Source organism: Stenella coeruleoalba (genome assembly GCF_951394435.1).
Source record: "Stenella coeruleoalba genome assembly, chromosome: X".
In the NCBI taxonomy this organism is placed as follows: Eukaryota; Metazoa; Chordata; class Mammalia; order Artiodactyla; family Delphinidae; genus Stenella; species Stenella coeruleoalba.
This window is the reverse complement of record NC_137152.1, coordinates 97,220,777-97,247,502: the sequence shown is the minus strand read 5'-3', so window position 1 is coordinate 97,247,502 and position 26,726 is coordinate 97,220,777. Positions and strand designations below refer to the sequence as shown.

Below are 26,726 nucleotides of genomic sequence, written 5' to 3'. Positions count from 1 at the left end.
TGTGGGGCTTGGAGGTCTGCTTCCATACTGTGGGTCCTCCTACTCCTAGGTGGGCCAGTTTGCCTCCCCAGATTGTGAGAACCTCCAGCACAATGGCCAGGTTGGCTTTCACAGGCCTTCCCACATTGCTGTCCTTTACATGCAGCAGCCAATATAGGTTTATTGCTTGAAGCACATATAGGTACAAGAAGACATGGCAGGGACATTATTTTCACAAGAAAATATCCTCTCTTCATTGCCAACACTCAGATGATAACCATCTTTATCTTCTCTCCTGGGCCCTCATGAAAAATAATTACTAAAAAGATGGAAGGAAATGGGAGGCAACATGGTATGGTCACTTATAAAGATTTTAAAAATTATCTCCATTAATCCTCACAACAACCCCAAGAATTAGGTACTGTTGTTATCTCGATTTTGGAGATAAGGAAACTAAGGCTAAGGGAGAATATGTAACTCAGGTTAGCCAGGTAGCAAGTGGGGAGAAAGCAAGGTTTCTGATGTCAGTAGTTTGGCTCCAGGAAGTGCTATCCTGAGAAGGTAATATCTTGGTCAAAGACAGAGGCCGTCAGATTGTAATCTCTTACCATCTTTTTGAGAGTGAATTGGCCAACCAAACATTTTTTTTTAATTTATATTTTGGCTGCGTTGGGTCTTCGTTGCTGCACGCGGCCTTTCTCTAGTTGTGGTGAGTGGGGTCTACTCTTTGTTGTGGTGCGTGGGCTTCTCATTGTGGTGGCTTCTCTTGTTGCGGAGCACGGGCTCTAGGCACATGGGCTTCAGTAGTTGTGGCACGTTGGCTCAGTAGTTGTGGCTCACGGGCTTAGTTGCTCCACAGCATGTGGGATCTTCCCAGACTAGGGATCGAACCCATGTCCCCTGCATTGGCAGGCAGATTCTCAACCACTGTGCCACCAGGGAAGTCTCCAACCAAACATTTTAGCTGTTTTCTTACCCATTCTCTGGGAGCATGAGGCAGGGGGTAGTTATCTATTAGGCATAGTACATGAGGTGACTAGGGTCCATGATACAATTGGGGCCCATGAACGTAGTTTAATTTCTGATATAAAATAGGGTTAATGAGAATGGTGGTCGTGCAGGTAAAATTAAGATACTTCACAAACATTGTCAAGCATAGGGTCCATTTTTAGAAGCTAGTCTTAATATTTAGAATATTAACACATCCTGAAGCATCCACAAAACACTCCTTGTAGGAAGAATCTCAGGGCCCTCAATCTGGTCTGGCTCTCTGTATTTGACAATAAATAAATTTTATTTATTCCACAGCAAGAGCTCAGGAAGATATTTCTAGAAAAGGGAGGTTTAGAGGAAAAGGGGAGGAGGCAGCAGCAGGAAAGGGAGGAATTCGACCAGGTCCACAGCACTCGCCCAGCACAGGGAACAAGTAGGCTTTTGAAGAAGGTCTATAGCCAGACGCATCGCAGAAGTTGCATTATCCATAGTCAAAACCAGGACAAAGAGGAGCCCTTGCACTTTATGCATTCTCAGATGCTCTAAGCACTGTGCAGGTTTCAACTTCTGCAATCTCATGTGGATTCATTACTAAAAATCTACAGGCCATGGACTTTCTTAAGGGGTGTGCTAGGTTGGTTTGTACCCCTGTAGTGTATCTGAGCACCCCGCATACTCATAACAAGCTCCTGTTCCCGGAGACCCGGGGAGTATGGTGGACTCTAACTTTAGCCTCATTGCAAAAATTCAGAGCAAGCAAACTCCTAGCTAATAATACGGTCGACCCTTCAAATACACGGCTTTTGAACTTGCAGGTCCACTTAAACACAGGTTTTTGGTGTTTTTTTAAAAAAATTTCAATAAATATACAGGCGGCCCTCCATAGCCATGGGTTTCGCATCAGCAGATGCGGAGGGCCGACTCTGGGACTTGAGCATCCGCCGATTTTGGTATCCGCGGCGGGTCCTGGAACCAATCCCCCGCGGATACCGAGGGGCGACCGTATTACTTTGATTACTGTTCCCTTCTTGGTACTGGCTGCCGGATATGGAGGGCTCGGTCAAGAGATAGTCCCCAAACGCTTCTCCAAGGTCTATGGAGCTTGGGTGAGGTCTCTCTCTTACCCTCCACAAAACGGGCACAGCCCCTTGATCTGGGAAGGCGCCCGACCAAGTGCGGAGTACTTAGTCAGCTAGGTTGCAACCTGGGACCCGGAGTTCTGCTCTCACGCATGCTCCCTGCCAGCGCCTGGGCGGCGCGCAACATCCTCCGCACCCTGCCCGCGCCCCCTTAGACGGCCCCTAGATGGCCGACGCCCTGCCGCATGCGCACATCAGCTAACCCAACCCCCAGCAGGCTGTGGTAAACCCACAGCGGGCGTCATACCAGAATCTCTGAAACCGGACCAGCCGCCAGAGGAGCCTTAACGTGCCAGATCGTGGGCCACCGCTCTAGCCTTGAGTCGTGAGCCGGGGGTCTCAGGAGATCCGGAGCAGCCTCTGCTGAAGCTCACAGCCTCCTCGACAGCAGTCGGGACATGGAGCGTCAGCCGCAGAGCAGCCACGATGCCTATGACGTCACGGATGCAGCCATTGCCCGCTTCTTCAAGCTGGGGGTCGAAGAGGAGCGGGAAGAAGCGAAAGGTCAGTGGCGGGTGGGGCACTCGCTTTAACGGATTCCAGGAAAGGTACTTTCCCAGGGCGAGGCGAACGGCAGGACCCCCCTCGGACGCAGGCCCTCCCCAGAGCCGGGCTCACTCGACGGCCTGATCTTTCTCTTTGGGTTTCCTCCCTTGCAGAGGTGAAGCCCGCGGAGATGTCGCCTCCCGGAGAGGGGGGAGAGGAGCAGAAGGCTCAGTCCGAACCGGAGCAGGGAGCAGCCGCGGAAGGGAAAGAGGCGGGAGACGAAGGAGAAGGAAAGGAAGGCTGCGAGGTCAGCGTCGGAGCCGCCGGCCCCGCGGACGGTGGCAAAGGCGGAGAGCAGGGCGGTGAGGAGCAGCCCCCGCGGGCCGCCGTCGAGGGTCCCGAGGCCGCAGACGGGCAGCGGCGGGGCCCCCGCGCCAGGTTCACGCACGTGCAGGTGCAGGACCTGGAGCGCGTTTTCCAGTACACTCAGTACCCCAGCGCACGCATGCGGTAAGCAGGCGTCTCGGGTGGCGCGGGCTGCCGCGCTGGTGGCAGGCGGCGCTCTCGCGAGTCCCTCTCCTCGGCTCCGGATCTGAAAGCCCCAAGGCCTGGCGGTGGCCCGGCCCTTCCGACGCACTCGGGGCCTAGGACGGGGGCGGGGGCTCTGCCTGGTGGGAATCGAGGTCGATATTTCCGTGCGGTGTTTGAATAAGTCACGTTGGGGAGCTTTGTGGGCCGCCGGTTAACATAAATAATGAGTCGCCCAAGACGTGGTGGAGCAAATGCAGAGTTGGAATCTACTTTTATCTGAAATTTTGATCATCAGTTATTCATGGATTATATTTACATTGATATTTGTATTTTAAAGTAGTGGTTTTGAAAATTATTTATCTTGACTAGTGATTTTTCTGCATTCCCTTAAATTTTGCTCTTGTGAGAAAACTGTCTCTAAAGCAAGCCTCAAGCTACAGATTACAGAATAGTGTACTAGGTCGGCACTGGGGAGTTGGTGATAAAATTTTTTTTAAAAATAAGCTCAACCAGCGAATGAACAGCATTTTGTGCCGTCCTTTCATATCTACTAGGACGTACTCCAACCTGTTCATCACTGATAGATTGGTCCAGCAAGTGAGCTATTTTAAGGTCTAATTTAATCATAAAATGGGCAAGAGCAATGATTGAAAGTTAGTAAAGATATTTTGTCAGAGATTTTTATTCATTTTTGAAGTTGGTAACACTAAAAGAAACTGGATTAGAATTTCATGTGTTTTTGGGAACTGTGCCTCCTTTACTAATGAGACTTGGCTTTCCTTAAATGCTTTGTCAACTTATTTTCACTGTATAACCTGAAAATGTGTGAGTTTTCGTACTGCAGAAATTGGTTCTTAAAATAAGTGACTGACATTTTCCAGAAAAGAAATTTTTTTAAAGGATGAAATAGCATCCTATATTCAGTTTCTTCCGCAACCCCCAATGCTGAACACTTCCAATTTTCTCCCCTCAGACAGGAGCTTACAAGGTGCATGGGTGTGACTGAAGACAAAGTGAAGGTCAGTAAACCTGAAAAAAGCACCTTGGCAGGGCAGCCATTCTAAAACCTGGTTTGGGACTTGGACACCTTTGTCCTGGACATTCTCATGTCAGTTTGTTTTTGTAGCTGTTTCCACGTTTGGGAAATAAGGGTTGAACTTTGGGGTCTCGGTTGGAGGTAAATGGGAAAAGTAAACCCCAGGTTTTGGAAATTGCCCATAACGAGAAGATTTTAATTTCCTAAAAGAAAAAAAACCTACCATAGTATATTATTCCTTGTATATACAGGTGAATATATAAATATATATATATGTATATACCTTTGTATAAACTATACCTATATAAACATATATGTCTCTCAATTCTACACACACACGTTCAATTCCTTCTAACACTGGCGTCCTTTAGGTACCACTTCTGTGTGGAGTCACACTGAGGTTAAGTCTGAAGTGGCAATTATTCAAATTAATGCACCGAGGAGCCCAACTATATTAAATTATTTAAAACCAGGCATAAATGCTTTGCATAAGGAGTGAATATATGAATACTTAGGCATCGGAGTGAGGGGATAATTCACACTCAGCACACAACAGACGAGCAACTGATGTATGTTTCGTTACGCTGACGCTGATGCGGAGGGGAGAGCGTAGAGTCCAAGTCTGCTCCTCCCGCAGCTGTTCTTTTGTTATCTTTTCCACAGAGAGTGGTTTCTTGCTTTCAGAACAAAATAAGATGCTCTCAGAACTTTGGTTAGCGAAGAAAATACTTTTAGGACTTTAGAATCTTTTAGAACTTTTGTAAAACACCATTTTGTCAGCGGATGAAGGAGGCACTTGGATGTCGAACACTTTCCAGAGGCGAGGGCCCGGGCTGGGTGGCACAGCTCATAGGCTTTGGGTCCCCGAGCTGTCCCACTGGAGGCAGCTCGCTGCCTAGGGCAGGGCTTGAGCTGCTGCCAGTGTGCTGAGGGGCAGGTCTGGCTTCCTTGCCCCGACGCCCGGGGTGCCCTTCTTCTCCAGCACCCACTCAGGGCTCTTCCTCGCCACCCCCGCCTCACAATCCTGCACGGGACCCTGTGCAGGAGACACAGCTGGGGGCTGAGGGCTGGAGCGGCCTGGCTGGCGCCCAGGTCAGTCCAGGCGGGGAAAACGGTGAGCTTCCCCCCAACTGAGGTGGCCTCAGAAGCCCTTGTACAACAGCCTCCGTGCCTGGACCCCGTTCCAGGTGACATCCGCTGGGAACAAGCAGTTGCGTCTAGGAGGGCAGGAGGTGAGAGGCCCCCTCACTGGCGGGTGTCTGTACAGTAGGTGGTCACTTGTTGGGGGTGCATACGTCCTTGCCTGGGGACAGCCTAGGCCAGGATCAGCCCATGAGAGCCTGGCAGTGTCCTGGGAAAGAAAGCCAGAGGCCCCGTGCCCAGTGCTGCCACGTAAGGCCCAGCCTGGTGTAGACCAAGTAGGGGCTCCCAGCAACTACAAACGTCTGAGGTAGGAAAACAAGGGTGCCCAGCTCATGGCAGCCCCGACAGGGATCCCCCAGGGCTGATCTGCGCTTCCAGCCCAAGGGCTGAGGAGAAGAGGTCCCCTCCCCGCGACACACACAGCCCCATGGGAGAGAGGCCCTCTCCTGCTGGAGTTTCTAAGTGTTTGGTAACGTAGTGGAGAGAGTGGCAGCCCTAAATCCTCATTTTCTGGAATTCTTTGCTATGCCAGCCTGAAAGCGTTGCTAACATAGTAGGTTTTGCATTATAGTGGAGGTGGGAGGGCGAGTTGCAACCTTTGACATATGTCTAAAGAACAAAACAAACTAAAACAACAATTTCAAACAAAGTTCCACCGACCTGAGAAAGGTGGAAGTTAGGCAAGAGTTATACAGAGTGGAACGTACGCCGTGAGGATTCCTCACACGTTCAAAGTTTTGAGACTACCGAATGCATTCATGAATAGTCTCTTGAGGAATTTCTGACACCTGAGGCTTTTCTTCCTTTTCGTGGTACTGTTACGAAGAGATGGGGTGTGTGGAATTTGTTGGCAGTGGAGGATGACTCTTACTTCAGGCAGGATTCTTACCTGCGGTAAGGTGAAATACATATGCTCTTCCAGTGATGACTAGTTTGTGAGTCAAAGGATCAGGAGTGATTATTTGAGACTATAGAAAAGCCTAAGTTAAATCCAAGGAGTATTTGTGGGGGGAAAGAAGAAGAAAAGAAAGAAAGAGAGAAACAGAAGAATCAGGACGGGTTCACTAGCTTTGCTGCAGAGAGCGTGTGTGAGGGCAGTGATGGACACGGGCTGCAGAGCTGGTGGTGGGGTCTGGAAAGCAGTGCTGGCGGCCTAAGGCCACGGGCTGGGCTCACAGTCAGTTCTGGCCAGGGCTTGGGAGGCGCAGGCCTCTGCTTTCTCAAGCAGGCAAAGCAAGCTCAGAGGAAAAGAGAAACTGAAGTTTTGGTGGCTTGCTTCTCCTGGGTTTACGTAGTGGTCTCTTAATGGAGTTCTGAAGGGAAAAGGAGCAACAAGAAACAAATGAAGAAGACGGGAGAATGTTTTCATCTGTTTCCAAACTCTACAGCATGAGCGTCCCAAAGAAACATTTAATGGACACCCTCCCTTGGTTTGCAAGGACAGTAGGAGCTGTTTTATGAAACCAGTATTGGAAATATGGAAGTAGTGTCAGCCTGAACCTCACATAGCCAGCTTTGCACATTGCTTATATTTATGCAGATTTGACCATTGGTACACTCGAACCCCCCAAAATGAGCTCTATTACACTGGCTTTTCTCGACTACATATTCATGCAGCAGAAGGACCCAAATACTAAGATGGGAGAGGGAAGATGGGGCGACAGAGAGAGGAGGCCCTTGGTCTCATGTAAAATTTGCCGAGTGGAAACATCCAAAAATACTAAATATGGCACAATTCCATTAACTGAGATGCTGAGGGAGCAGTGGAGTCCACAGGACAGGTTTTACTTTCAGTTGTTAATAGTTGGCAGATATTTAGGGGGGAGCCGTTTTGTGACCCCTCACTCACGTGGTTGTCGGCTGTCCTCCTAAAATGCAGGTTGCACCCTCTTGACTTAAGCATAAGGGACAGGATGGGGATCTCCTGGTTGATTAGCAGCTCCTAGAGGGCGCAACCTTGCTGGGCACCAGAGGCTCTGCTCCAAGGCCCTGCAACTGTAGCCAGAGCGGAGTGAGCTGACCTGGTCCTGAGCCCAGGAAGGTTTGGAGGGTGGGGCAGGTTGGAGAGTGCAGAATTGACAGAGGTGACAATGGTATGCCTCTTTCCCCCCAAACTCTTGTCTGGGCAAAGATTTTAAGAGTTTTAGTAAATTTGGGCTGAGTTCGTCTAAGCATTCGTTACCCCTATAGTCTAATATTAAGGCAGTGTCCAGGGCTTCAGTTCCGCCGGTGTCCAGCAAGACAAGCCACAAAGTCCCTGGGCCCCCCATGACCAAACCTCCCTCACAATACCATCTCCTTCTTTATAACCATCCCAAGGCTCCAGAGGATGAATGACCCTTTTCAGTCATCCTTGGGGAAAGCTTTTGTTTAAAAATCCAACCCACTCCTATTGATTATTTACTGTAACCAAAGATGGGTTTTTCAAAATGGGGACCGTTCCCCTCAGTATGATTTTAAAAGGCACCCACTTTTTCCTATGCTCAACTTCCCCCATAACTAAGGTGACACCTGCCCAATGAGTAGGGATTAGTGGCAGCTGGAGCTGACGGTCAGTTGTCAGGACGCAGACCTCCCAGGCACAGTAATAACAGCAGGGACAGAGTGCAGTTGGTCAGCTCCACCTGCGTGTAAGAGTGGGGGAAATAATAGAAAAGGTGGGAGGGGAGAGACAAAGCCATATGCCAATCCAGAGCCTGGCACATAGTCGGTGCTCGCTCTTGGGGGGGAGGGCGGCTGAAGGGAGCGCCTTCAGCTACATATCCTAAGATACTTTAGCAAGAAGGAAATAGCTTCTCCTGATGCACTTCCAAATCTTCAAGGCACCGAGAGCTCCCTGCTGCAATTTTTCATGTCTGACATGAAATGCTCAATATACTAATCAATCTCTTTTTCTCTCTGCTTGAAGGCTTGGTTTAAGAGTAAAAGGGCCAAGTGGAGGAGACATCAGAGGGCACTAATGCTCAGGAACGTGCCCGCCGTGCCCCCTGTTGTCGTCAGCTTCTGTGAGCCCTTCCCTGCCGTCTCGCGTCAGGAGCTGAATTCGTTATGCGATCTTCTGGAGCCACTGCTGATGGACCTGTCCCTGCTGCCCAGACCGCCCGTGCCACCAATGCCGCCCATGCCGCCCATACACCTTATGTGGCCTGTGCACCCCATGCCACCAATGCCACCCGTGCAACCCATGCCACCTGTGCAGCTCTTGTGGCCCGTACACCCCATGCCAGCAATGCTGCCCGTGCCGCCCATGCTGCCCGAGCCGCCCCTGTGGTACGTGCAACCCATGCTACACATGACGCCCATGCAGCCGTTACCTCCTATGCTGTTGCTTTCTCCACCCAGGCTTCTTCCACACTTGCTTCCCTGTAGGTGCCCTCATGCGGCATGGCCTGGTCCCTAACCATCGGTGATCCTACGGGAGCCCTAGTTTCCTCTTAAATGGTGTCCATGACAGTTTTTTTCAAAGGTCCTTTGAGCCAGTTTCAAATTCTGCATACCTCACCACCAAGAACAGTTCCCCAAATGCCTGCAAAGTATATTAAATAGAAGTAGAGGCCTTGACCCACTGTTTTAGGGCATGTTTTGTATTTTCAATAAAGTTGTGAGTCCTCTGCATATTTGTTCTCTGTGTCACATGGGGTTAGTAAATTTGATGGAAACGGCTAAGCCAACTGCATTCAGACCGAATGCCCAGGAGGCCTCCTTTCATGCAGTAACAGCCCTGAGTCACCATCATAGGCCATGCACATCTCAGAAGTTTGCCAGGTGCCCGTGAGGGGTTTACACAGACCCACCTGTTCTCTTCCACCCTCTCCCCCAGCACCCATGCTCCCCGCACACTGCCCCATTGGGACCACCTAGATGTGCAAGACGGGTGGTGTGAGTCTCGAATGGGAGAACAGTGTGTTTCAAAGCAGGCCTGAGGCCCATTCATGGTGACCAGCTCAGGTACAAGGAGGACTCCAAGGGACACTTCTGCAGTGACTACTCATAGGCCTTTATGGAGGAGAGGGAGCGGGGCACCGTCGGCTTCTCTCCCAGTTCTGTTCACCACCTTCCCTGTTGTGGAGGGCACCTGGGGACAGAAACCACGCTAGCGGAGGGGGAGGGGCCTACCTCTGCGAAGGTAACACAAGAGGAGACTGTCCAGGCCGGCATGGGGCTCTTCTCACACCCTCTCCCCCACCCCAAGATGCGGAAAGCATATCATAGCTCCTTCCGCAGCTCAGAGCTGACGGATGATGTGGCCTTCAAGTGTATTTTGTCACCTTCAACATCCTTGGGAGAACTCTGGTTCCAGCTAATTCAACACTGAAAGGGAGCCTCTTGGGTGAGTGTTGCCTGAAGCCAGGAGGTGGTGGTCCCTGAGCACTGATCCAGGATAATCACTTTATTTAAAAGAAGCAGGTAGGGCTTCCCTGGTGACGCAGTGGTTAAGAGTCTGCCTGCGGGAAGATCCCACATGCCGCGGAGCAACTAAGCCCGTGCGCCACAACTACTGAGCCTGTGTGCCACAACTACTGAAGGCCGCACACCTAGAGCCCGTGCTCCACCACAAGAGCAGCCACTGCAATGTGAAGCGCCGCAACTACAGAAAGCCCGTGCAAGCCGCAAAGACCCAACACAGCCAATAATAAAATAAATTCATTTTAAAAATAAAAATAAATAAAAGCAGCAGGTATGGGAACATATGTATATGAAAAACGGATTCACTTTGTTATAAAGCAGAAACTAACACACCATTGTAAGGCAATTATACTCCAATAAAGATGTTAAAAAAATAAAAATGAAAAATAAAATAAGAGCAGCAGGTAGACCTTACGTTTGTTCACGGGACCTTCTTCCAATGGAACTGCCAGGTAGAAAACACACACGCACACACACACATACTACACAGGTGTGCACCCTATAGCACATGTCTGTGATAGAAGCACAGACATACCCGGAAAATAGTTTCTATCGCATGTTGGCTATTTTATAAAAAGGACTTGACTTTATTGTTCTCTGACTCACTGAAGGTACTTTATATAATGATCCAGATGATTATCGCTTGACCCTAGTCTCCTGGGTGTAGGGTACAGTTCTTTCATTTAAAGTGGTATGTTATCAGAAAATGAAAAATTATACATCCATATTATTCTTTTAACATTAGTGATTATAAAATCAAGTCCAGTTTATTGATCTAGTAAGAGAAATCTGAGATTTGAAAGCACTTTCTTCTCTTCCTTTTAGAATGATTTGGCTTGGTTTGCTTTTAAGCTTAAATATTTTATTAGACTTTTTACATGTATATTTTGTAACTTTGTAAATCCCCAGGGCCCCGTTCTTTTGTCACCTATAAATCTTAACATATAATGGCACATAGAGAAAAAAAGAATGAGGTACTAACACCTCCTACAGTGTGGGTGAACCTCAAAAGCATTATGCCAAGTGAAAGAAGCTGGCAGCAAAGGTCACATATTGTATGATTCCACGAGTATTAAATATCCAGAGTGGGCAAATCCAGAGACAGAAAGCAGATTAGTGGTTGCCAGGGGCTGGAGGAGGGAGGACTGGGGAATGACTGCTGAATAAATAGGGGTGTCATTTTGGGGTGATGAATACGTTTGTCTGCTTTTATGTGGCTGCACCAGGTCTTAGTTGCGGCATGCGGGATCTTTGCTGCCGCGTGTAGGATCTTTAATTGGGGCATGTGGGATCTAGTTCCCTGACCAGAGATTGAACCCAGGCCCCCTGCATTAGAGTGCAGAGGCTTAACCGCTGGACCACCAGGGAAGTCCCGATGAATATGTTTTGAAACTAGATGGTGGTGATGGTGGCAGAACATTGTGAATGTTCTAAATGCCACTGAACCATACACTTTAAAATGGGTAATTATATATTATTTGAATTTTACCACAATTTTTTTTTTTTTTTTTGTGGTATGCGGGCCTCTCACTGTTGTGGCCTTTCCCGTTGCGGGACGCACAGGCTCAGCAGCCATGGCTCACAGGCCTAGTCGCTCCGCGGCATGTGGGATCTTCCCGGACTGAGGCACGAACCCGTGTCTCCTGCATCGGCAGGCGGACTCTCAACCACTGCGCCACCAGGGAAGCCCGAATTTTACCACAATTTTAAAAAATGATATAAGAGGAAAATAATTGTTGTGGATAGACTGTGATAAAGGGTATGAGTGGAATAAGACGTGGGACAAGGCGTCAATTTGACTGTCCTAAGCCTCTTTTAGGTATTGGTGTTCCCCTAACCCAATCCCACTCTCATTAAATCTTAGTTTTGTTTGCTTGTTTGGGCACCTCTTGTTGTCCTCTTGGATGCACCTGGTGATAGCAGAACAAATATTGACAAGAAAAGCCTTCAGGTATAAAGGGGCTACATCTCAAATTAGGTAATTAGTCCTTTTATATATATATTTTTTTTTTTTAAATAAATTTATTTATTTATTTTTGGCTGTGTTGGGTCTTCGTTTCTGTGCGAGGGCTTTCTCCAGTTGCGGCGAGCGGGGACCACTCTTCATCGTGGTGCGCGGGCCTCTCACTGTCACGGCCTCTCCCGTTGCGGAGCACAGGCTCCAGACGCGCAGGCTCAGTAGTTGTGGCTCATGGGCTTAGCCGCTCCGCGGCATGTGGGATCTTCCCAGACCAGGGCTTGAACCCGTGTCCCCTGCATTGGCAGGCAGATTCTTAACCACTGCGCCACCAGGGAAGCCCAGTCCTTTTATATTTTTAATTCTTTCAGAAATTTGTGTCAACTTTTGAATTGTGAGATGCTTGATGATATTTTTATCTATGGAAAAATGAGATCTAATGCCCAGAGTTCAAGGTCAGGTAAGAGCTTAAAACCATATGCTACATTTGGACTTACGTTTTTATACTGAAATTAATGCAGATGATGCAAGTAAGAATTTAAATGGTCACGAAAAACATGACCTATGTCATGGCAGCATTCCATCTGAGGTCTCACAGTAGTTAAATCCCTTAGGATAGTCATGAGACAATCAAAGCCAGAGGACCAATGAAGCCAGTTGTTACAATTCAAAATAGCCAGTTTGCGAGAAATTAGAAGTTTTTGAACAGAGTTAGAAAATATAAAGAGGAACAAAACAGAGATGAAGACTATAATAACTGAAATGAAAAATACACTAGAAGAAATCAACAGTCTACCCTGTCTTTACATTCCAGATCAGTGAATGCAAAGACAGGGTAGTGGAAATCACTGAAGTTGAACAGAACAAAGAAAAAAGAATATAAATAAATGAGGACAGTTTAAGAGATGTCCAGCATACTAATATTCACATTATAGGAGTCACAGACGGAAAAGAGAGAGAAAGAAAGGGGCAGAGAACATATCTGAAGACATAATAGCAGAAAACATCCCTAACCTGGGAAAGGAAACACACATCTAGGTCCAGAGAGCACATAGAGTCCCAAACAGGATCAACCCAAACAGGACCACAGCAAGACACATTGTCATAAAAATGGCAAAACTTAAAGAGAGAATACTGGGGACTTCCCTGGTGGTCCAGTGGTAAAGAATCTGCCTTTCAACGCAGGGATCTTGGGTTCAAAACAAGTGAATAAACATTACAAAACAGAAACAAAGTCACAGATACAGAGAACAAACATGTGGTTGCCAGAGGGAGAGGGGGGTGGAAGAAGGAAAGAAATAGGTGGGGGAAATTAAGAGGTACAAATTTCCACTTGCAAAATAAATGAGTCACAGGTATGAAATGTACAGTGTGGGGAATATAATCAATACCTATGTGATATCTCTGGTGACATATCATAACTAGACTTATCGTGGAAATCATTTTGAAATAGATAGAAATACCCACTCACTATGTAATAGGAACTAACTGAGTGTTGTAGGTCAATTATACTTCAAAAAGAAACACACAAACTCATAGAAAAAGCGATCTGATTTGTGGTGGGGTGGGGAACGGATGAAGGCAGTCAAATGACACAAACTTCCAGTTATAAGCCAAATAAGTACTGGGGATGTAATGCACAACACGATAAATATAATTAACACAACTGTATGTTACATATGAAAGTTAAGAGAGTAAATCCTGAGAGTTCTCATCACACACAAAAGTTTTTTTCTATTTATTTATGTATCTATATGAGATGATGGATGTTCACTAAACTTGTGCTAATAATCTCGTGATGTATGTAAGTCAAAACATTATACTGTACACCTTAAACTTTTACGGTGTTGTATGTCAATTCTATCTCAATAAAACTGGGGGGAGGAAGGAAATGCTACATTTCTTTACGAGGTAGTCCAAAATAAAGGTGTCATTATCCCACCCAAATAAAATAAATAAATGAAAATAGCCCGTTTCCCTCTAGCACCTGACTATTAAAATGCACAAAGGAAAAGAATAGCAAGACCTCCATCAAGGAACGTACCAAGAGGCAGTTTCAAAACTTGCCATTTGCACAGAAGTGTCCTGGAGTCACGAGGGAAGATGGTGCCCAGGACAGCTCTTGAGAGTGACACCTTGAGCAGGAGCTGTAGGATTGGTTTCGGGAGCCTGGGCTGAAGCCTCGACAGCTGATGCTGAGGCCATTCAGGTCTCGGGACTGAGGTTAGAATGGGAGCGAGAGTGGTGGCTAAGCGTGGAGCCTGCGGCTTTGCTGGGCTTGGGGAACCGCAAAGAAAGGCTGTGTTTTTCTTCATCCGGAGGCAGGATGCTGAAACCATCGCTACTGCGTAAGAAGGAGGCGATTCCGATCACAGAGAAGATCTCAGGTGTCCAGGTTCCAAGAACCCTCTGCAGTGCTACCGCCCAAACCTGACTACCGTGGAAACGGTTTTTGGTCCGTCAGCAAAACTCTTCCTCAGGCTGGGGTCGTCCTACCAACAAGAAGCGTTGTGTGTGCCTGTGTAAATAAAGTGGCGATGCAGCATGGACACGGCTTCAGTTCCGCATGAGCCCCTCCCCGTCCCCAAGACCAGGGTGGACAAGGACACACGTTCTTTCCCAGCATCGAACCTGAAAAAACCGAAGGCAAGGACAACAGGCCACTAGATACGTTTCAGAAGGGTTATTTTAACAACACAAGCCAGTTCTGCTTGTGTTCCGGGTATTTTCTGGGTATGTTTGTGCTTCTGTCACAGACATGTGCTATAGGGTGCACACCTGTGTAGTATGTGTGTGTGTGCGTGTGTGTTTTCTACCTGGCAGTTCCATTGGAAGAAGCCCCATGAACAAAGGTAAGGCCTACCTGCTGCTTTTATTTTATTTTTCATTTTTATTCTTTTTACATCTTTACTGGAGTATAATTGCTTTACAATGGTGTGTTAGTTTCTGCTTTATAACAAAGTGAATCCGTTTTACATATACATATGTTCCCATACCTGCTGCTTTTATTTATTTTTATTTTTAAAATGAATTTATTTTATTTTTGGCTGTGCACAGGCTTTCTGTAGTTGCGGCACTTGTCATTGCAGTGGCTGCTCTTGTGGTGGAGCACGGGCTCTAGGTGTGCGGCCTTCAGTAGTTGTGGCACACAGGCTCAGTAGTTGTGGCTCACGGGCTTAGTTGCTCCGCGGCATGTGGGATCTTCCCGCAGGCAGACTCTTAACCACTGCGTCACCAGGGAAGCCCTACCTGCTTCTTTTAAATAAAGTGATTATCCTGGATCAGTGCTCAGGGACCACCACCTCCTGGCTTCAGGCAACACTCACCCAAGAGGCTCCCTTTCAGTGTTGAATTAGCTGGAACCAGGGTTCTCCCAAGGATGTTGAAGGTGACAAAATACACTTGAAGGCCACATCATCCGTCAGCTCTGAGCTGTGGAAGGAGCTATGATATGCTTTCCGCATCTTGGGGTGGGGGAGAGGGTGTGAGAAGAGCCCCATGCGGGCCTGGACAGTCTCCTCTTGTGTTACCTTCGCAGAGGTAGGCCCCTCCCCCTCCGCTAGCGTGGTTTCTGTCCCCAGGTGCCCTCCACAACAGGGAAGGCGGTGAACAGAACTGGGAGAGAAGCCGACGGTGCCCCGCTCCCTCTCCTCCACAAAGGCCTATGAGTAGTCACTGCAGAAGTGTCCCTTGGAGTCCTCCTTGTACCTGAGCTGGTCACCATGAATGGGCCTCAGGCCTGCTTTGAAACACACTGTTCTCCCATTCGAGACTCACACCACCCGTCTTGCACATCTAGGTGGTCCCAATGGGGCAGCGTGCGGGGAGCATGGGTGCTGGGGGAGAGGGTGGAAGAGAACAGGTGGGTCTGTGTAAACCCCTCACGGGCACCTGGCAAACTTCTGAGATGTGCATGGCCTATGATGGTGACTCAGGGCTGTTACTGCATGAAAGAAGGCCTCCTGGGCATTCGGTCTGAATGGAGTTGGCTTAGCCGTTTCTATCAAATTTACTAACCCCATGTGACACAGAGAACAAATATGCAGAGGACTCACAACTTTATTGAAAATACAAAACATGCCCTAAAACAGTGGGTCAAGGCCTCTACTTCTATTTAATATACTTTGCAGGCATTTGGGGAACTGCTCTTGGTGGTGAGGTATGCAGAATTTGAAACTGGCTCAAAGGCCCTTTGGAAAAAACTGTCCCAGACACAATTCAATAGAATGTCGCGGCAGCTGAAGGATCTCCAAAGGAAAGGAGGGACGCCATGCCACATGAAGGCACCTACAATGAAACACGAGTGGAAGACGACAGGGCGGAGGAGGCAACAGCAAAGGAGTAAAGGGTAGCATGGGTGGCACGGGTGGCACGCGTGGCACGGGTGGCACGGGTGGCACCTGTGGTATGGGTGGCATGGGCGCCCCGGGCAGCAGAGGCAGCTCCAGCGGCACTTGCTCCAGAAGAACGTGGACCCAATCCAGCTCCTGAAGCAGAATGGCACTGCAGGGTTCACACACGCTGACGACAGCAAGGGGGACCACGGACACGTGGGGCACATTTCTGAGCATTACTGTCCTCTGATGTCTCCGACACTTGGCCCTTCTACTCTTAAACCAAGCCTTCAAGCAGAGAGAAAAAGAGATTGATTAGTATATTGAGCATTTCAAGTCAGACATGAAAAATTGCAGCAGGGAGCTCTCGGTGCCTTGAAGATTTGAAAGTGCATCAGGAGAAGCTATTTCCTTCTTGCTAAAGTATCTTAGGATATGTAGCTGAAGGCGCTCCCTTCAGCCGCCCTCCCCCCCAAGAGCGAGCACCGACTATGTGCCAGGCTCTGGATTGGCATATGGCTTTGTCTCTCCCCTCCCACCTTTTCTATTATTTCCCCCACTCTTACACGCAGGTGGAGCTGACCAACTGCACTCTGTCCCTGCTGTTATTACTGTGCCTGGGAGGCCTGCGTCCTGACAACTGACCGTCAGCTCCAGCTGCCACTAATCCCTACTCATTGGGCAGGTGTCACCTTAGTTATGGGGGAAGTTGAGCATAGGAAAAAGCGGGTGCCTTTTAAAATCATACTGAGGGGAACGGTCCCCATTTTGAAAAACCCATCTTTGGTTACAGTAAATAATCAATAGGAGTGGGTTGGATTTTTAAACAAAAGCTTTCCCCAAGGATGACTAAAAAGGGTCATTCATCCTCTGGAACCTTGGGATGGTTATAAAGAAGGAGATGGTATTGTGAGGGAGGTTTGGTCATGGGGGGCCCAGGGACTTTGTGGCTTGTCTTGCTGGACACCGGCGGAACTGAAGCCCTGGACACTGCCTTAATATTAGACTATAGGGGTAACGAATGCTTAGACGAACTCACCCAAATTTACTAAAACTCTTAAAATCTTTGCCCAGACAAGAGTTTGAGGGGAAAGAGGCATACCATTGTCACCTCTGTCAATTCTGCACTCTCCAACCTGCCCCACCCTCCAAACCTTCCTGGGCTCAGGACCAGGTCAGCTCACTCCACTCTGGCTACAGTTACAGGGCCTTGGAGCAGAGCCTCTGGTGCCCAGCAAGGTTGCGCCCTCTAGGAGCTGCTAATCAACCAGGAGATCCCCATCCTGTCCCTTATGCTTAAGTCAAGAGGGTGCAACCTGCATTTTAGGAAGACAGCCGACAACCACGTGAGTGAGGGGTCACAAAACGGCTCCCCCCTAAATATCTGCCAACTATTAACAACTGAAAGTAAAACCTGTCCTGTGGACTCCACTGCTCCCTCAGCATCTCAGTTAATGGAATTGTGCCATATTTAGTATTTTTGGATGTTTCCACTCGGCAAATTTTACATGAGACCAAGGGCCTCCTCTCTCTGTCGCCCCATCTTCCCTCTCCCATCTTAGTATTTGGGTCCTTCTGCTGCATGAATATGTAGTCGAGAAAAGCCAGTGTAATAGAGCTCATTTTGGGGGGTTCGAGCGTACCAATGGTCAAATCTGCATAAATATAAGCAATGTGCAAAGCTGGCTATGTGAGGTTCAGGCTGACACTACTTCCATATTTCCAATACTGGTTTCATAAAACAGCTCCTACTGTCCTTGCAAACCAAGGGAGGGTGTCCATTAAATGTTTCTTTGGGACGCTCATGCTGTAGAGTTTGGAAATAGATGAAAACATTCTCCCGTCTTCTTCATTTGTTTCTTGTTGCTCCTTTTCCCTTCAGAACTCCATTAAGAGACCACTACATAAACCCAGGAGAAGCAAGCCACCAAAACTTCAGTTTCTCTTTTCCTCTGAGCTTGCTTTGCCTGCTTGAGAAAGCAGAGGCCTGCGCCTCCCAAGCCCTGGCCAGACCTGACTGTGAGCCCAGCCCGTGGCCTTAGGCCGCCAGCACTGCTTTCCAGACCCCACCACCAGCTCTGCAGCCCGTGTCCATCACTGCCCTCACACACACTCTCTGCAGCAAAGCTAGTGAACCCATCCAGATTCTTCTTTCCTTCCTTCCTTCTTTCTTCCTTTCTATCAATCTTGTATTTTAAAAAAATATTCCTCTTCCACAACAAGCGAAGCCACTGCACTGAGAAGACCGCGCACCACAACGAAGAGTAACCCCGGCTCTCCTCAACTAGAGAAGAGCCCACGCACAGCAACGAAGACCCAACGCAGCCAAATATAAATAAATAAATATATTAAATATATATATATATATTATATATATATATATATACTCCTTTGATACAACTTACTGTGTTCTATGGACAAATAATCAGCTTCTGTGCCATGAGCTACCAACTAGTAACCACTACCTGAATGAATGAGCAAGTATTTCAAATTAACACAGGTAAGCGACTAGCTGAGAGCCAACCACTGACCATCACAGACAAATTCTTCGAAACCAATCCCTCATAATAGTATGAAAACGGAAGAAAAAAATTCTTAGACATTAGAAATTGCTGAAAATAATATTCACTGATACATTCGGTAGTTTCATAATGTTGAATTTACGCAGTATCTCCAAGACACATATCGATAGTATCCAATTATTCTCAAACCCGTCCACCTTTTGAGGTCAGTGGAAATTTATTCAAATTTGTTCTTTTTGTTTGTTTTATTGTTTTATATGTTTAGACAAACTCCTAAAGGTTGCAAACCTTTCCCCCCCCCCATCATACTGCACAACCTACTATGTTAGCAATGTTTTCAGGCTGCACATCAAAAAATTTCAGAAAATTAAAATTTACAGCTGAAACTCTCTACACTGCTCTACCAAACACATAAAAACAACAGCAAGAGGACCAGGCACTTGGAATTTTAAGCTATTCGCCTCCCCATCAGTCTCACCTAAACTAAACATATATTAGTTGCTCACATGTTGTGTTCCGAGGTGAGTTATTCCCTTACCCAATTGCCTGAATACTTGTAAATTCACTCCTTATACAAAGAGCTTAGGCCTGGCTTTAAAACTTTTAAATAATTTAGTATACTTGAACCCTCTTCTAACCCAGCTATTTGGTGCATTAATTTGAATAACTGCCAAGTCAGAATCAGCCCCAACATGATTCCACAGAGACTTGTCCCCTAAGGGATACCAGTTTTGGAAGGAGTTTAACTTTACTGAAGATACATATATTCTGGCCCCAAAGCCCCAGAAGTCCAAACCTTATTTCCAAAACATCGACAAGTGTACAAAAACACACCAACTTGAGAATGTCTAGGACAAGGTATCCAATTCCTAAAGCAGGTTTTAGATTGGCTGCCCTGCCAAGTTGCTTTTTTCAGGTTTACTGACCCACACTCTGGCTTCAGTCACTCCCAGGCGTCTTGCAAGCTCCTTTCTGAGGGGAAAAATGTTGAAAATATTCAGCATTTGACATTATGGATGAAATGAAATATACAATGCACATTTCATTCTATGTTAAAATGTTTATTCAGAGAGTAACCAAGATGGTGACATAGGAAAAACCCCGAGCTTACCTCCTTCCATGGGTACACCAAAATTACAGCTATTTACAGAGCAACTTTTTTTTTTTTTTTTTTTTGCGGTACGCGGGCCTCTCACTGTTGTGGCCTCTCCCGTTGCGGAGCACAGGCTCCGGACGTGCAGGCTCAGCGGTCATGGTTCACGGGCCCAGCCGCTCCGCGGCATGTGGGATCTTCCCGGACCGCGGCACGAACCCGTGTCCCCTGCATCGGCAGGCGGACCCTCAACCACTGCGCCACCAGGGAAGCCTACAGAGCAGCTATTGATGAGAATGACCTGAAGACTAGCAGACAAGAGCTTCCACAACATCCACAACTCTCACCACTCTTATTATTCAACATAGTTTTGGAAGTCCTAGCCACGGCAATCGGAGAAGAAAGAGAAATAAAAGGAATACAAATTGGAATAGAAGAAGTAAAGCTGTCACTGTTTGCAGATGGCATGATACTATACATAGAGAATCCTACAGATGCCACCAGAATACTACTGGAGCTAACCAATGAATTTGGTAAAGTTTCAGGATACAAAATTAATGCACAGAAATCTCTTGCATTCTTATACTAATGATGAAAAATCTGAAAGAGAAATTAAGGAAACACTCCCATTTACCATGGCAACAAAAAGAATAAAATACCTAGGAATAAACCTACCTAGAGAGACAAAAGACCTGTATGCAGAAAACTATAAGACACTGATGAAAGAAATTAAAGATGATACCAACAGATGGAGAGATATACCATGTTCTTGGATTGGAAGAATCAACATTGTGAAAATGGCAATACTACCCAAAGCAATCTACAGATTCAATGCAATCCCTATCAAATTACCAATGGCGTGTTTTACAGAACTAGAACAAAAAAATCTTAAAATTTGTATGGAGACACAAAAGACCCCGAATATCCAAAGCAGTCTTGAGGGAAAAAAATGGAGCTGGAGGAATCAGACTCGCAGACTTCAGAATATACTGCAAAGCTACAGTAATCAAGACAATAGGGTACTGGCACAAAAACAGAAATACAGATCAATGGAACAGGATAGAAAGCCCAGACACAAACCCACGCACCTATGGTCAACTAATCTATGACAAAGGAGGCAGGGACGTACAATGGAGAAAAAGACAGTCTCTTCAATAAGTGGTGCTTGGAAAACTGGACAGCTCCATGTAAAAGAATGCAATTAGAACACTCCCTAACACCATACACAAATATAAACTCAAAATGGATTAGAAACCTAAATGTAAGACCGAGCACTATAAAACTCTTAGAGGAAAACATAGGAAGAACACTCTTTGAGATAAATTTCCGCAAGATCTTTTTTGTTCCACCTCCTAGAGTAATGAAAATAAAAACAAAAATAAACCAATGGGACCTAATGAAACTTAAAAGCTTTTGCATAACAAAGGAAACCATAAACACGGCCAAAAGACAATCCTCAGAATGGGAGAAAATATTTGCAAATGAAGCAAGTGACAAAGGATTAATCTCCAAAATTTACAAGCAGCTCATGCAGCTCAATAGCAAAAAAACAAACAACCCAATCCAAAAATGGGCAGAAGACCTAAATAGACATTTCTCCAAAGAAGACATACAGATGGCCAAGAAGCACATGACAAGCTGCTCAACAGCACTAATTATTAGAGAAACGCAAATCAAAACTACAATGAGGTATCACCGCACACCAGTTAGAATGGGCATCATCCGAAAATCTACAAACAACAATGCTGGAGAGGGTGTGGAGAAAAGGGAACCCTGTTGCCCTGTTGGTGGGAATGTAAATTGATACAGCCACTATGGAGAACAGTATGGAGCTTCCTTAGAAAACTAAAAATAGAATTACCATATGACCCAGCAATCCCACTACTGGGCATATACCCAGAGAAAACCGTAATTCAAAAAGGCACATGCACCCGAATGTTCATTGCTGCACTATTTACAATAGCCAGGTCATGGAAGCAACCTAAATGCCCATCGTCAGATGAATGGATAAAGAAGATGTGGTACATATGTACAATGGAATATTACTCAGCCATAAAAAGGAACAAAATTGGGTCATTTGTAGAGATGTGGGTGGATCTAGAGACTGTCATACAGAGTGAAGTAAGTCAGAAAGAGAAAAACAAATATCCTATATTAATGCATATATGTGGAACCTAGAAGAATGGTACAGATGAACCAGTTTGCAGGGCAGAAATAGAGACGCACATGTACAGAACAAACAAACATATGGAAACCAAGGGGGGACAGTGGGGTGGTGCTGGTGGTGGGATGAACTGGGAGACTGGGATTGACATATATACACTAATATGTATAAAATGGATAACTAATAAGAACCCACTGTATAAAAAAATAAATAAAATTCAAAAAAATAAATATATAAAAAAATAAAAACGGACATCACTAATCATCAGAGTAATGCAAACCACAACTACAATGAGATATCACCTTAGAATAGCTACCGTCCAAAAGACTACAGGGACTTCCCTGGTGGCGCAGTGGTTAAGAATCCACCTGCCAGTGCAGGGGACACGGGTTTGAGCCCTGGTCCAGGAAGATCCTACATGCCACAGAGCAACTAAGCCCGTGCACCACAACTACTGAGCCTGCGCTCTAGAGCCCTCGAGCCACAACTACTGAGCCCGTGTGCCACAGCTACTGAAGCCTGCGCACCTGCAGCCTGTGATCCACCACAAGAGAAGCCACCGCAATGAGAAGCCCATGCACCGCAACAAAGAGCAGCTCTGGCTCACCTGCAACTAGAGTAAGCTCGCGCACAGCATCGAAGACCCAATGCAGCCAAAACTTAGTAAATTAATTAATTCTTAAAAAGACTACAAATAACAAATATTGGTGAGGATGTGGAGAAAGGGGAATCCTTGTACACTGTTGGTGGGAATGTAAATTGGTGCAGCCACTGTGGCAAACAGTATGGAGGTTTCTCAAAAAACTAAAAATAGAACTACCATAGGACCCAGCAATTTCAATCCTGGGTATATATCTGAAAAAAACAAAAACACTAATTCAAAAAGATACATGCACCCCAATGTTCATAGCAGCATCATTTACAATAGCCAAGATATGGGAGCAACCTGAGTGTCCATCAATAGAGGAACGGATAAAGAAGATGTGGTATGTATATACAATGGAGGTTAAAAAGAATAAAACTTTGCCATTTGCAACAACATGGATGGACTTGGAGGGTATTATGCTTAGTGAAATAAGTAGGACAGAGAAAGACAAATGATCTCACTGATATGTGGAATCTAAAAATTAAAGCAAACTATTGAATACAACGAAAAAGAAACAGTCTCATAGATATAGAGAACAAACTAGTGGTTACCAGTGGGAAGATACAGGGGAGAAGGACGAGATAGGGGCAGTGGATTAATAGGTACAAACTACTATGTATAAAATAAATAAGCTACAAGGATATACTGTACAGCATGGGGAATATAGCCAATATTTTATAATAACTATAATGGAGTATAACCTTTAAAAATTGTGAATCACTATATTGTACACCTGAAACTTATATAATATTGTACATCAACTGTAACTCAATTAAAAACAAACCCGATAACCCTAAAGTCTCCACCAAAAAACTGCTACAACTAATAAGTGAATTCAGTAAAGTTTCAGGATTCAAATTAATATACAGAAATCTGCTGCTTTTCTCTACACTATAATACACTATACTCTCAGAGAGAAAGCAAGAAAACAATCCCATTTAAAATAGCTTCAAGGGCTTCCCTGGTGGCGCAGTAGTTAAGAATCCACCTGCCAATGCAGGGGCCACGGGTTCAAGCCCTGGTCTGGAAAGATCCCACATGCCGCGGAGCAACTAAGCCTGTGGGACACAACTACTGAGCCTGCGCTCTGGAGCCTGCGAGCCACAGCTACTGAGCCCGTGTGCCACAACTACTAAAGCCCGCGTGCCTAGAGCCTGTGCTCTGCAACAAGAGAAGCCACCGCAATGAGAAGGCCCCACTTGCCGCAACTAGAGAAAGCCCACGTGCAGCAACAAAGACCCAACGCAGCCAAAAATAAAAGTAATTAATTAATTAAATAAGTTCAAAATGGATGGAGGGCCTGAATGTAAGGCCAGAAGCTGTCGGGCTCTTAGAGGAAAGCATAGGCAGAACACTCTATGACATAAATCACAGCAAGATCCTTTTTGACCCACCTCCTAGAGAAATGGAAATAGAAACAAGGGTGAATAGAAACAAGTACCTTATACAGTACTGAATGTTAATTATATCATAATAAACTGGAAGAAAAAATATTTATCAGGCAGCTCTAGACATCCAAATCAAGGGGCATCTTGAGTTTGACACTTTTGAGAAAGGGAGAAATTGGGCTGATCCAATTATCACACCACAGCAAAAAGCAACCGAACTTGGAGTAATCGAGTTGAACAGAAAATCCTAAACCGAAGTTGATGCTAGTTGCCATCCCTTCTTGTTGAATCGTCTCCTACCGCCATCCAGGTTTCCACGATACGGTTTGCCTACAAACAGCCTCTCCAAACACTCCTCCTCTGTCTCTTGCAAGCTTCTTTTATTGTCTTTCAATATTCCCTAGCTCACTGAATATACCAGCAGCCATTCATTTGGGCAAATCAGAAATTTATACATTTTTCTTAAACATTTCCTTTTACCCCCGTGTTCAAATTACCATGAATTGCTATCAATTTTACCTGCTAAATATCTCTTTAATCTGTTCACTTCTCTCCATCGCCACTACCCTGGACCAACACACCATCACCTCTGGCCTTGCCTACTGAACAGCCTCCTAGGCTGTTCAGTCCTCCTAGGACTCCTAGGACTGAATCCCAGCTCTGCCACATTCCAGCTGTGCCATCTTGGGCAAGTCTCATCACTTCTCTGAGCTTCAGTTTTTTCACAGTTATAAGTGGGGATAATAACAGTGGCTACCACATTCACAAGGGGTTGTGAAGATTCAATGACAGTATGTAGAAAAACCCTTTAAAACAAGTGCTTAACACACAGTAAGCACAATGTAAATGATAGCTTTTTAAATTTTAGCCGCATTCACAGGTACTCAGCAACCCATTCATTCTCCACACAGAAGCTTGCTTTAGGGAACAATTCTGCCTCAGGCACAAACTTCAGGGGTAACTAAAAATTCAGTAATCGGGCTTCCCTGGTGGCGCAGGGGTTAAGAATCCACCTGCCGATGCAGGGGACACGGGTCCGAGCCCTGGTCCGGGAAGATCCCGCATGCCGCGGGGCAACTAAGCCCGTGTGTCACCACTACCGAGACTGCGCTCTAGAGCCCGCGAGCCACAACTACTGAGCCCACGTGCCACAACTACTACGGAAGCCCACCCGCCTAGAGCCCGCGCTCTGCAACAAGAGAAGCCACCACAGTGCGCGCACCGCAACTTAGGGTAGCCCCCGCTCGCCACAACTAGAGAAAGCCCGTGCCCAGAGCCCGAGAGCAGCAACAAAGACCCAATGCACCCATAAATAAATAAATTGATGGATTTTTTTAAAATTCAGTAATCAAGATAAAGGATGTTTTCATGTAGTGTTTAAACTAATGCAAATATAATCCATGAATAACTGATGATCAAAATTTCAGATAAAAGTAGACTCCAACTCTGCATTTGCTCCACCACGTCTCGGGCGACTCATTATTTATGTGAACCGGCGGCCCACAAAGCTCCCCAACGTGACTTACTCAAACACCGCACGGAAATATCGACCTCGATTCCCGCCAGGCAGAGTCCCCGCCCCCGTCCTAGGCCTCGAGTGTGCCGGAAGGGCGGGCCGCCGCCAGGCCCCGGGGCTTTCAGATCCGGAGCCGAGGAGAGGGACTCGCGAGAGCGCCGCCCACCACCCGCGCGGCAGCCCGCGCCACCCGAGACGCCTGCTTACCGCATGAGCACGTTGGGGTACTGAGTGCGCTGGAAAACGTGCTCCAGGTCCTGCACCTGCGCTTGCGTGAACCTGGCGCGGGGGCCCCGCCGCCGCCCTTCTGTGGCCTCGGGACCCTCGACGGCGGCCCGCGGGGGCTGCTCCTCGCCGCCCTGCTCTCCGCCTTCGCCGCCGCCCGCCTCGGCCTCGGCCTCGGCCTCGCGGCTTTCGCCGTCCGCGGGGCCGGCGGCTCCGACGCTGACCTCGCAGCCTTCCTTTCCTTCTCCTTCATCTCCCGCCTCTTTCCCATCCGCGGCTGCTCCCTGCTCCGGTTCGGACTGAACCTTCTGCTCCTCTCCCCCTTCTCCGGGAGGCGACATCTCCGCAGGCTTCACCTCTGCAAGGGAGGAAACCCAAAGAGAAAGATCAGGCCGTCGAGTGAGCCCGGCTCTGGGGAGGGCCTGCGTCCGAGGGGGGTCCTGCCGTTCGCCCCGCCCTGGGAAAGTACCTTTCCTGGAATCCGTTAAAGCGAGTGCCCCACCCGCCACTGACCTTTCGCTTCTTCCCTTTGCTCTTTGACCCCCAGCTTGAAGAAGGGGGCAACGGCTGCATCCGTGACGTCATAGGCATCGTGGCTGCTCTGCGGCTGACGCTCCATGTCCCGACTGCTGTCGAGGAGGCTGTGAGCTTCAGCAGAGGCTGCTCCGGATCTCCTGAGACCCCCGGCTCACGACTCAAGGCTAGAGCGGTGGCCCACGATCTGGCACGTTAAGGCTCCTCTGGAGGCTGGTCCGGTTTCAGAGATTCTGGTATGACGCCCGCTGTGGGTTTACCACAGCCTGCTGGGGGTTGGGTTAGCTGATGTGCGCATGCGGCAGGGCGTCGGCCGTCTAGGGGCCGTCTAAGGGGGCGCGGGCAGGGTGCGGAGGATGTTGCGCGCCGCCCAGGCGCTGGCAGGGAGCATGCGTGAGAGCAGAATTCCGGGTGGCAGGTTGCAACCTAGCTGACTAAGTACTCCGCACTTGGTCGGGCGCCTTCCCAGGGCAAGGGGCTGTGCCCGTTTTGTGGAGGGTAAGAGAGAGACCTCACCCAAGCTCCATAGACCTTGGAGAAGCGTTTGGGGACTATCTCTTGACCGAGCCCTCCATATCCGGCAGCCAGTACCAAGAAGGGAACAGTAATCAAAGTAATACGGTCGCCCCTCGG

At 47.3% G+C, this 26,726-nt stretch overlaps 2 protein-coding genes across 2 annotated transcripts; one reads left to right on the top strand and one right to left on the bottom strand.

Annotated features, from left to right (window-relative positions):
- Positions 1-2,345: 2,345 nt before the first annotated feature.
- LOC307180643 (uncharacterized protein) lies at positions 2,346-9,622 on the top strand (the record flags this gene model as incomplete). Its single annotated transcript, XM_079911008.1, has 5 exons — positions 2,346-2,615; positions 2,771-3,107; positions 4,102-4,147; positions 8,216-8,410; positions 9,500-9,622. The coding sequence occupies exons 1-5, from the start codon at positions 2,510-2,512 to the stop codon at positions 9,620-9,622; spliced, it is 807 nt and encodes a 268-aa protein (XP_079767134.1). The 5' UTR covers positions 2,346-2,509.
- A 5,390-nt stretch (positions 9,623-15,012) lies between these two features.
- LOC307180642 (uncharacterized protein) lies at positions 15,013-26,323 on the bottom strand (the record flags this gene model as incomplete). Its single annotated transcript, XM_079911007.1, has 5 exons — positions 26,073-26,323; positions 25,542-25,917; positions 19,454-19,499; positions 16,072-16,293; positions 15,013-15,135 (listed from the first exon to the last, which is right to left on the bottom strand). Exons 1-5 carry the CDS (start codon positions 26,176-26,178, stop codon positions 15,013-15,015), a joined length of 873 nt encoding a protein of 290 aa, XP_079767133.1. The 5' UTR covers positions 26,179-26,323.
- Between the last annotated feature and the right edge of the window lie 403 nt (positions 26,324-26,726).